Source organism: Octopus bimaculoides, chromosome 21, assembly GCF_046866305.1.
Source record: "Octopus bimaculoides isolate indiv1 chromosome 21, ASM4686630v1, whole genome shotgun sequence".
NCBI classification, from domain to species: Eukaryota; Metazoa; Mollusca; class Cephalopoda; order Octopoda; family Octopodidae; genus Octopus; species Octopus bimaculoides.
The window spans coordinates 20,393,639-20,406,134 of record NC_142948.1 but is presented as its reverse complement, the minus strand read 5'-3'; the positions used below and the strand labels follow the sequence as shown (position 1 = coordinate 20,406,134).

Sequence of the window (12,496 nt, the reverse complement as noted above, 5' to 3'; positions counted from 1 at the left end):
TGAGACTTGATCCAGTTTAAACTCTCTTACAAAACCATCACAATTAGACTAGCCAAATATCTTGAAACAACAAACAACTGGCTGCTAAAACTTGTTGAAAATCATGAGAGGCATAAGAAGCTTCAGTCTGTCATAAAGGAAACCAAAACATTTGCTACTGATCTCATGCATGATACCCAGGTTGAACAACTATTGTTGCAAAGAAGGTGAAATTAATAGCAAAGAAAAAAGTGTACAAGCAATTGGCTTATAGATGGGAGCAGAAACACCTGCATGGCAAACATGTGGCCTGTAGCAAACAAGCAGATGTACACCAGAAGCATACTCATCGATGGCTACAGAGCTCAGGATAAAAGGCAGAGAGTAAAGGCTTCATCTTAGCTGCACAAGATCAGAGCTTATTGATTCAGAACTGCTTAGTCAATGTGATGAAAAATGGAGTAGATTCAAAGTGCCAATTCTGCAATGATGAGATTGAAACAGCGGACCACCTAATCTCTGGATGTAAAGTTTTAGCATCAGTAAAGTATAAATCAAGACATGACAGAGTTGTCCAATAGCTACACTGGTTAATATAATGACATTATAAAATCAAGCTGACAAATGATACAAGCATCACTCTGAGGCTGCATCACTCTGAGGGAGAAAATGTAACGATGCTTTGAGACTTTCCTGTCTTACAAATAGAACCATCAAAAATAATAAACTGGATATTGCTGTAGAAAACCAAAATATCAAAGTTTGTTTATTGATTAATATGAGTATCCCTTGTGATCATAATATTGTAGCAAAAGAATTTGACAAGCTCAAAAATATAAAAATTTGCTCATAGAAATCAAAAAATGTGGCATCTCAAGATGGTTACAATACCAATGATTGCATGAGCACTAGGAATGATCAAAAAAGGAACTGAAAATTACTTGACAATGATGCCTGGCTTACCATTCCTACAAGAAGTGCAAAAGATGATTTTAACCTGTATGTCACACATACTGAGTAGAGCATTGTTGCTATGGGAATGAAAACCAACCATGTAAATAATTTATTTCTAACTATTTAATCTGGTGTGTTTATTTTAATAGCCTATCAATGTATATAGTGCATTTCTTTGCCCTAGATATCAGGAAGACACTCAGCAAGAAATGGAAACAAAACTGAAAGAAGAAAAACTCATAGTAATAATAATGATTTTATTTTATTTGCCATCATGGCAATGGGTGAGGGGCAACCATATAAATACAATGAAAAGAAAAAATATGTAAAAGGTATGCACACTATATAGTAAAAATAAAAATAAATATATATAGTACACATCAGTTAAAAAGGGTAATAATGATGTAGTCCCCCTGATACAAGAGGATCTCTGGGGCCAATTGAGGAACCTCACCATTCAAGATGTCTTTGGACACCTAGGATAAGTGCTCTCACCATTTCCTGTTCTCTAATTCCACACATCATTTTTGATACTTAAACCTATATTTCAGTACATATGCTTAGGGACAGTAACTCTCTCTCTCTCTCTCTCTCTTTCCTTTTCAAGTGAAACTTGAAATAGTCAATGATGGCTCTACCAAAGGGGAATATATCTGTCATCATACCTTTCAGCCTCATCCACCAGACAAAGGAAAAGTGCCTTACCTGCCCTGTTAAAGGAGGGTAGTGGAGCAATCTTCACTATGGACTTGGCTGATAGACAGATCTGCCTTACATACAACAGCAACTGTTTGACAACTCCACAAGTCAGTAATGCACTCTGCACATATCTCAGATAAACCTGTCTGTGCCTGTAGAGTTTATCTGAAACTGGTAGTACCCCTCAGTAGCACTGCCAGGCCAAGGACTTCAGGAAATTATTCATTGTAGTCCCCAACCAGAAAGTCTACTAGAGCAGACAAGTCTCCTCATTTTTAACGATACCCAAAGTCTCTCCATAAATGCTGTCGCACTTCTCAGCCACAAATTGTCTATATATTGCTACAGTGGAACATCCACCAATCCTATTGCTCAGCTGGTGGAGGGCTGTGAGCACCTGACAGTCTAGGTACCAGGCACCCAGTCTCAATATCTCCTTCACCCAGGATTGCAGCTCTGCCAAGATGAACTGCAGAAAGATGTGCCTCCCAAGTGGAGTTCATACACACTCACTGTCTAGAAATCATTGCAAATGATGCACTCACAGCTCATATCTGCACATCAGCAACCATGGCATGCCTAAGCTGCCATACAGAGGGTGCTGGCAGCAGACTGACTACTGAACACATCCTTTTCACATGAAAATAAATAACAGATGTTCCAATCTGATCAGTAGCTGGGACAAGGTATGACAGTCAGGTGATAAATAATAATGGAGGTGATATAGGCATTTACCACCTTTGCCTGCCACCAACTTGTATTTCTTTAGAATGGTGCCAACCACCTCAACTCAAAATGCATCTGATACCATGATGATGTCATCTGTATATGCCAACACTACTCTCCTGTGTTCCGATTTAAATGGGATGCCTCTCAACTGTTCCAGCTTACACAGCAGTGGCTCAAGAGCCAGCATGTACAGAAGAGGTGTGAGCAGGCAACCTTGATGAACTGAGTGTGCGATTGTGAAATGGTTCCAATAGGTGACTTTTTACTTTGATCACTGAGCAGGTACTGCAATGCATTGCAGTGATATAATCTCTGCAAACGGGTCCAAATCTGGTTGATTTCAGGATGGTTTCGAACTTCAGTTGGTCAAATTTAACAAATGCTTTAGATAGATCCAAATTGATCATAGCCTCACTGAAGCTAGCATTTGTCCCTACCCTCTCAATGATGTTGTTTTTGTTGTTTCTGTTTTGGCTGTTGTTTTTGTGTTTTCTTGTTGATGTTCCTGTTGTCTTTATTGGAGTAGTTGTGAAATGGGCTGTAGTTGTTCTTTTTGTGTTTGTTGTTGTATTTGTTGTGTTCTCAGAGTGTCACTCTGTACCCTCCTCCCCTTTCTGCTTCTTTCTTCAAGTTATTCCCCAAGGAATCAGTGGGAGATAGTGAAGTCTGGTCAAAACTTGTGGTATCTGAATCATTGTAATTGGTGTTGGTTTGGTAACCAGAGAGTTCAGAAGGAGTCTGCTCTTCTGTGGGAGCAGGGAACAAACTTTTCTTCTACCTTGATCTTGGTGTAGATGTCCTCAGCTACTTATGGTGTTGAGATATGGTCATGGTATTGACAACAGGGATGGTTTAGATTTCTTTAACTGAGAGGAAGAAGACTTTTGATGAGTGGCACTTCCATAAGCATAATATTTTCCTTTCTGTCCTCTACCACTAATCTTATGGTCTCCATGCCTTCCATGCAGAAGATGTCAGGGATCTTACAGAAGTTTTCTACTATGACAAGCATTTTCACTTCCACTCTAACCACTGACCAATTTTATTTTGGGGTCGATTTCATGATTAGTATATCGCCATATTCATCTTGTATCATCCCAATTTCTGGCAACACATTTGTAAATATAACTTAATGCACTCATCTCCCCGAACAGGATGGAATGAAAATATGTTCTGAAGAACAAGGGTGTATAGCTATCATTTTCATTTCTTCCTCACTTTAGCATATTGCTACCAGAGACCTAAACTCCTTGCCTTTCCTTACATGTGAAATCAAATCCCTAATATCTTTCAGGTAATTTTCTGCTTCTGATTTTCAATTATCCTAGTCTTCTTGTTAAGACAATGATAAATCACAGTTTTTCTCCTTTGTGATCTGATCTTTTTCACTAGGTGATAGAACAGGCATTTTTTACTGCAATTTTGCTCAGCTTGATGGTCTTCTTCTCGAGCACAACATAATGCCAAAGATCTCGGTCAGTGACTTCATTAGACCCAATGTTCTAAAAGTGTTCTTTACATGACACCAGCATGAGTGCACTTGGCTTGATGGGTCCTCTCAAGCACAGCACATCGCCAAAGGTCTCGGTCACTAGCCATTGCCTCTGTGAGGCCTAAAGTTCAAAGATCATACTTCACCACCTTGTTCCATGTCTTCTTCCTGGGTATACCTCTACCACAGCCCCCACTCCCAGTTGATCTCAATAGAGTCAATGGCCATCCAACTATATGAGTCTTTAAGCACTGCAAGGATAAATACTTGATAACTAGCTTAAATGAGGGTAGATAAGCCACTCAAAAGTCTTAGCTGACTGTCTAGTGATGGTAACATGATAGAATTACTGGTTGGTGGTAGCCTTAAAACACATACTTCAATTATGAGAGAAATATCAATAATGAGAAGTAATCCTGTGTCAATGAGGCCGGAGCTTTTAGCAAAGTTGTTGTGTCTAGCAGGTATCCTGTGAAACAGCAGCACAGGCTCAATCATAATCAAGCTACTGCTGAGCCTCAACAATGAAGGAGATTAAATGGATGAAGGAGAACAATAAATTGTTGTTTGGATGTTATATTAGAAGTGAGCCACAGAAAAGAAGCTATCATCATCATCCTCATCTGGTTGATCTTGCTTGGACATTTTTAACATGCACACGCTATCCATCTCAGTCCTGCATCAGTTGAGGGAGGTCTTTAGGGAGGCATCCAGTGTCTACAGTGAGTTGATCTACATACATTGTATATAGATGACCAGCTCAAGTACAGCTATGCTTTGGCATCCATAGCAGTAGGTTACTTGCCGGCTCTTGTTTCGCTCACCAGCAACGTCCTGCTAAGTGCAAGCATCTTTCTCCTATGATGTTGGAAACTAGTAGATTTCCATATAGCTGTTTCTTGGTGGGATGAGTTCTCAAAGATATGTTTAAGACTGCACTTAACATTCGGGTGTATGTTCTATCAAGCTTGATTCCAGATTTTGTTAAGTATCTAGGCTGTTGCTCGATATAAAAAGACTGACTCTATTGTTGCACAGAAAAAATTCCTCTTAAGGTTATCTGACAGAGTTGATTTCCAGACATCTTGTTAAGACAATGATAAATCACAGTTTTTCTCCTTTGTGATCTGATCTTTTTCACTAGGTGATAGAACAGGCATTTTTTACTGCAATTTTGCTCAGCTTGATGGTCTTCTTCTCGAGCACAACATAATGCCAAAGATCTCGGTCAGTGACTTCATTAGACCCAATGTTCTAAAAGTGTCCTTTACATGACACCAGCATGAGTGCACTTGGCTTGACGGGTCCTCTCAAGCACAGCACATCGCCAAAAGTCTCGGTCATTAGTCATTGCCTCTGTGAGGCCTAAAGTTCAAAGATCATACTTCACTACCTTGTTCCATGTCTTCCTGGGTATACCTCTACCACAGCCCCCCACCCCACCCCAGTTAGGGATCGGCACTTCTTTACACAGCTGACCTCTTCCATACACATCACATGACCATACCAGCACAGTTGTCTCTCTTGCACACCACATGTGATGACTCTTGTGCCCAACTTTTCTCTCAAGATGCTTACACTCTGTCAAACATGCACACTGACATTGCACATCCAGTGAAACATACTGGCTTCATTTCTTTCAAGCCTACACAAGTTTGGTTTTACTAGGATTAACAAGCAGTTAATATTATGACTGGTGATTTCACCATTGACAAATTGAAAGAAGTCTATAAAAACACCAAAAGCCAAAAAGCTGATAATCTGAATAGCATTCTGCTTGAAGTCTAGAAAACAGGAGAATTCAATTGTATTTTGTTAGACTTCTGCAATACAGTCTACTATGGCGGCAACATTGACAAATGGACAGAAGGCTGCATACTTTGATTTCCAAAGAAAGGTGATTTGGAACTCACAGAGAACTACAGAGACATCACTCTTACAGTAATTGCTGCAAAAATTTATAGTTCACTCCTACTCAACAGGATACAACCATAAATTGAGAAAGTTTTGAGAAGAAATCAAAATGGCTTCAGAAAAAATAGATCAGCTGTCAGACAAATACTTACAGTTCAACATCTTGAAGGAGTAAAAGCCAGAAATCTTGAAGCAGCATTATTGTTTGTTGATTTCTCAAAGGCTTTTGACTATCTACCAAGGTAAAATAGAAAAAATACTACTGGCCTATGGTTTCCCTGAGGAAACAACACCAATAATTATGATGTTCTAGAACAAAACCCAAATCAATGGTAAGATCCCCACATGGAGATGCTAGTTTCTTTGATATCAGAGCTGAAGTACTCTAGGAGGACACATTGGTACCTTTTCTCTTTATGATCACTCTGAATTATGTCTTCAGGACATTACTTGACAAGCTAAACAGCCTCAGTTTCACATTCACAAACAGACCAATCAGACATTCAGCTCAAAAAGTAACTGATGTAGACTATGCTGATGATTTAACTTTGCTCTCTCTGTCACAGTATCAGCCCTAATTACTTCACAGTCTAGAATTAGCTACACGTAATGTTGGACTGCTTTGAAATCCTAGTAAAACCAAAACTCAAAATGGCTATAGGAAAAAGTTATTAGAGTTCTGGAAAATATACAGGGTGATTACGAAGTCTTTCCCTGATTATAAGCCTTTATTGAACAAAAACTTTTCAAGATACAGAAAGTTTTTTGGTATACTTACAGCATCTGCCAAGAAGTTTTTATTCACATAAAATGAAATTCAGTAAACTTCAACATGGGCCCCTTTTGTGGTTCAGAGCACATCTAATTGATATTCAATTTCATCCCATGTGTTCTGAAGATTATCAGTTGTTACTGATGAGACTGCTTCAGCAAACCTGGCCTTTAGAGGCTGAAGATCATAACTGGTGTACTGTACACTTTGTCCTTCAGATACCCCAAAAAATAGAAATCTAGCGGGGTAGTGTCTGGTGAACATGGAGGCCATGGTGTTCGTCGACCTCTCCTAATCTACCTGTTTAGAAAGGTTTCATTCAAAAATTGATGGACACATATGCCCCAGGGTGGAGGAGCCCCATCTTGAGAGAAAATAAAATACAGAGAAATAAGAACCATTTCATTTTCATTTTATCTAGTTTCAGCTCATGAGCTGTGGCCATGCTGGGGCACCGCCATTTGGAAAAGGAAAATAAAAGAAAACACCAATTCACAGCAAAAGGATTTAAGTAAGACTGAGGAAGTAAGGAGAGGTAATACAAGCATCAATGAGTAGAACCAGGAGAATTGTTAGAGCATCAAAAAAAAAATGCCTTGCAGCATTTATTCAAGCTCTTTACATTCTGAGTTCAAATCCTACCAAGTTCAATACTGCTTTCATCCATCTGAGGTTAATAACATAAAGTACCAGTTAAGCACTACAGTGAATTGATTTCACTAACTCCATCTCTCAAAATTGCTGGAAGCCATCATTAAATGTCTATGGAACAAAGTATAACTGTGTGGTTCTGGATTAAATTTCCCTTTGTATTGCCTTTGCTGTCTCCTGCCATAGTATCAGATTGACCAATTTTTATGAATGGTATTTAGAAACAGTACAGAAATCTACTTCATATATTTATACATGTGTATGTGTGTCTGTTTACTTTGTATGTTCCTTTTGATGATGGATATAGACATTAGCAAAAAAAAAAAAATCAAAACCTGTGCTTTTCAAAGTCCCTTGTAATATTTGTTCTGCACCAAGTTTCCCACATAACTTTACCAGATGATTAGATGGTACCCATTCTTACTGATAACTATATAAACTGAGGTACAGTAGAATATATTGTGCCACTACACCAGAGATGCTCTGATGAGAGATATCTCCTGAAATATAGCACCAGTCTGTCACACAACATTTTCTGGTGATATGGTATTTATTCTTCTAACAGCTTCTGACAACTGAAATAATGTTCAATAAAATGTTCTGTCCAGAAATACAATAAAAATCCCTGTGATGGACTTGAACTCAAAACAACGAGTTGATAGTGCTTTATTACTTTATCCACTCATGGCTACTCAATAAAACCAGGGAATCACTTTGGACATTGTAATATTAAATAACTGACAAAATCTGGTACCAGTTCTCCTCATCTAGCTGGAGTGATTCATATAGAGCTCTTCCGGAAACAATAAGAAATACAAGTCATACATTTGAACTCACAACCAGACATATCATACTTACCCACACGGAAACCATTATCTAGTTTCTGTTGAGCAGCCACTTTCTTTGCTACAAACAGTAAATGTCCAAGAAGCTACAAAGTAAAAATGACAATATAAAGAACAACATAAGAGTTCAATTTGATTAGTTTCAAGATGTTGCAATTGTTTTTTTAGCTTCTGATCAACCAGATAGAACAGGCTAACTATGATTTCAATTTTTATGTGTCTCAGATTTTAGAACAGATAAGAAGAATAATTAAGGTACATTTTTAAAGTCCTTTTGTTAACAGGTAATCTCAAACTGTTTTACATTGCTGTCTTTCCTCTGAATCTTAATAACAATCACTTAGTAGCAGTAGTAGTGTCATTAGTATTAAACAGCTGTTTTTCTCATCTAGAGTTTAATAATGGCAATCACCATCTTTGTAGACTAATCATATTTTCATTAATATTAATTAGCTGATTAATTCTTGGTAGTTCTCATATAGCATCTAATAGTTTTCACTAAGTTTACAACTCTGTTTTCAACACATCAAGAATCATTCAATGGACATGCATATTTGCCACCACATCCTGGCAATTCATAGCCATCCTTTCCTTCTATGTACAGGTATGATATATTTGGTGCATGAGCATATATGTCTATGTGCATGTGTGAAAGGTATATACTTTCACAATTAAGTGTATGAGGGGATACTAGAAAGAAACCGAAATGTTGCAATATTATTTTATTCACTTAGTTTTACATGTTTACATTTTTATCACATTCAAAGTATTCTCCATCAGTAGCAATGCATCAGTTCAGATGCATTTTCAAGTGATCAAAGCAGTCGTAGAACTCTTAGAGCTAGGACACAAAAGCACAAAAAAAATATGGGGAAAGAAGAATATGGAAGCTTAAAGACAGAAGAGTAGATGGATGGCTGGTGAAAGTTATTCAAGTCATATACAAGGATGCTGTCAGAAAGGTGAGAGTTAACAATGAATTTAGTGAGCAGGTAGGAGTTCACCAAAGTTCAATCCCCTCTGATTCAACATAGTCCTGCGGGCCATAACAGAGGAATCTAAGATCAGTTGCCCAAGAGAACTCCTCTATGTTGATGACCTTGTTCTTATAAGAGAATTAGAAAAGAAATTCCAGGTGTGGAAGCAAAACCTGGAATTAAATGGCCATAAAGTTAACTTGGTAAAGACCAAAGTTTCAGTAAGCAGGAAAACAGACAGGATGTTAATCACTATTTGATAAGTAGAAAAGTTGTACATAGAAATTTCATACAGTGTACCCAGTGCAAAATATGGGCACATAAAAGGTGCAGTGGAATCAAAGTTAACAGGGAAAATAGAATTTGTTTTTGGTAGATGTGTCAATGCAATAAACACTAACGGCACATAGGAAATAGATTTTCTGCAATACCAAAGAGCATCTTTAGCCGTAGTAGGTAGTTTGTTACCTAGGAAACCTAATTAATAGAATCGGAGGATGCTCTGAAAATATAGGTACCAGAATAAAATGAAGGAATTTCAGAGTGTTCTGTTCATAACCAAAGGCCTCTCTCACTCTCAGAGTGAAACAGAGATGGTATGATGATTGTATATGAACAACATTGCCTACATGGTTATGAAACATGGGCTATGAATGCAGAGACAAGTGAAAACATGATAGAAATGAAGCTAACATGCTCCTTTGGATGTGTAACATTAATACGCATGTACAACAAAGTAAAAATATGTTAAAAGAAAATGTACATATATATATATATATATATATATATGTATATATATATATATATATATATATATATATATATATATATATATATATATATATATATATATATTGGATCATCCCATAAATAATGCGGTTTTTTTCAATTGCATGAACTAAAAGTTGGATTGGGACAGGATAAACTACTTGCATCAACCCTAACCCTAACCCTGCTATAACAGCAGGTAATAATTTCATCTTGCCCTTATTCTTAGTGCAAGTTTTGAAGAGAGCAGTTCGATTTTAACAGTTATTTTTTCAAAGCTATAATGGAAGTGACAAAGGAGCATATTTGGCATATTTTGCTTTATAAGTTCAATAAAGGTAACAATTCAACAGAAAGTGCAAGGAATATTAATGCAGTATATGGGGATCAGACAATAAGTGTAAGCCAGTGTCAACGGTGATTCCAGAAATTCCGAACCAGAAACTACAGCCTAGAAGATGAGCCTCATCCTAGAAGATCTGTAGAGCTTGATGAGGACATTCTGCAAACCTTGGTGGAACAGAATCCCATTGCAACTGTTGAGGAACTAGCAGAGAAGCTTGGATTTGCTCATGCAACCAGTCATTCAGCGAGGATGATATTCCAAGGGTTGAAGCAGTTTGAATGGGAAACGATGCTCCACCCACCATATTCGCCGGACATTGCCTCATCTGATTATCATTTATTCTGCAGTCTTCAAAATTATTTGGACGGAAAAAATATGAACACTGTAGACGAGGTCAGAACAGTACTGGAGGAGTATTTTTCGTCATGGAAAAATGAATTTTGGAAGAGGGGCCTTGCAAATCTACCAGATAGATGGAAGAGCATCGTAGAAAATGAAGGCGAGTATATTTGCATTATTTATGAGATAACCCAATAGATATATATCATCATCATCATCGTTTAACGTCCATTTTCCATGCTGGCATGGGTTGGACAGTTTGTCTGAGGTCTGGAGAGACAGCAGCTGCACCAGGCTCCAATCTGATCTGGCAATGTTTCTACAGCTAGATGCCTTTCCAAATGTCAACTACTCCAAGAGTGTAATGGGTGCATTTTACATGCCACTGGCACAGGAGCCAGTCAGGTGGCCCTGGAATCGATCCTGTTTGGATAGTACTTTTTACACGACGCCGGCACAGAAGCCGGTCAGGGGGTACTGGCATCGGCCACATTCAAATGGTGCTTTTTACATACCCCTGGCTCAGGAGCCAGTCAGGGGGCACTGGCCACAGCTACAATTTTGGTTTTACTTGACTCAATGGGTCTTCTTGAAAAAATCATATCGCCTGATGCTTCAAAGGTACTCTTAAATGGGCCAGACATGCAACACTGGCATCAGCCATGGCTGCAATCTCACTTTATTCGCCAGATCTTCTCAATTACAACATATCTCCAAAGGTCTCAGTCACCTGTCATTGCCTCTGTGAGATCCAATGTTCGAAGGTCATTCTTCACCGCCTCATCCCATGTCTTCCTGGGTCTACCTCTTCCACAGGTTCCTTCCACAGTTAGAGTGTGACACTTCCTCACACAACTGTCTTCATCCATACATGACACATGACCATACCAGCGCAGTCGTCTCTGTTGCACACCACATTTGATGCTTCTTATACCCAACTTTTCTCTCAGGGTGCTCACACTACCGTGTATGCACACTGACATTACACATCCAGTGGATCATACCAGCTTCATTTCTTTCAAGCCTATGCATGTCCTCAGTAGTCATGGCCCATGGCAGTTCACACACATGCATCATACAGTCTATCTTTCATCCTGAGCAAGAGGCCCTTAGTTGCCAGCAGAGGTAAGAGCTCTCTGAACTTTGCCCAGGCTATTCTTATTCTAGCCAATACACTCTCAGAGCCACCACCCCCAACTACAGATTTGGTCACCTAGGTGGTGGAAGCTACCAACTACTTCTAGTCTTTCCCCCTGACATGTGATGGAATCTGTTTTCTGTACATCTTCAGTGATTATTGCCCCTGTGCATCGACCACATACAAAAACTATCTTCTCAGTTAACCTTCCTTTGATATCGCTGCACCTTTCATGTATCCATAGCTTACACCAGGTACATCATATGGGGTCTTTACCCATGCCTTTTCTACAGATCAAGCAGAACCATCTACCTGAAGGGGTTTGTGATTTGTTAGCCTTCCTACTTACGAAGACTTTGGTTTTTGCTAGGTTCACTCTATAACCCTTCAATTCTATACCTTGCTTCCACACCCTAAACATCGTCTCTAGTTCTGGCAGTGACTCAGCTATTAGAGCAAGGTCATCAGCATAGAGGAGCTCCCAGGGGCATCCTGTCTTGAACTCCTCTGTGATTGCCTGGAGGACTATGATGAATTAGAGGGGCTGAAGACTGATCCTTGGTGAACCCCTACTTCTACCCAGAATTCTTCAGTATACTCATTGCTAACCCTCACCTTACTGACAACATCTATGTAAAGGGCTTGTACAGCACTTACCAACCACTCGTCTATCCCTAGTTTCTGCATTGACCACCAGATAAGGGATAGGGGGACCCTGTCAAAGGCTTTCTCCAAGTCAACAAAAGCCAAGTACAGAGGTTTATCTTTGGCTAGGTATTTCTTCTGCAGTTGCCTTACCAGAAATATAGCATCAGTGGTGCTCCTGCCTGGCACTAAACCGAACTGCATCTAATCTAGGCTCTCTCTCTCTTCCTAATTAGTTACGCTATGAC

At 38.9% G+C, this 12,496-nt stretch overlaps 1 protein-coding gene across 2 annotated transcripts in view; it reads right to left on the bottom strand.

Moving 5' to 3' along the window:
* LOC106875721 (uncharacterized) overlaps positions 1-12,496 on the bottom strand; it is an 81,294-nt gene that overhangs the window by 15,246 nt on the left and 53,552 nt on the right. For both annotated transcript variants that reach the window (XM_089338903.1, XM_052975525.2), the window contains one exon: positions 8,049-8,121. In XM_089338903.1, coding sequence (XP_089195029.1) covers positions 8,049-8,121 — 73 coding nt within the window. The remainder of the gene's footprint in view (positions 1-8,048; positions 8,122-12,496) is intronic.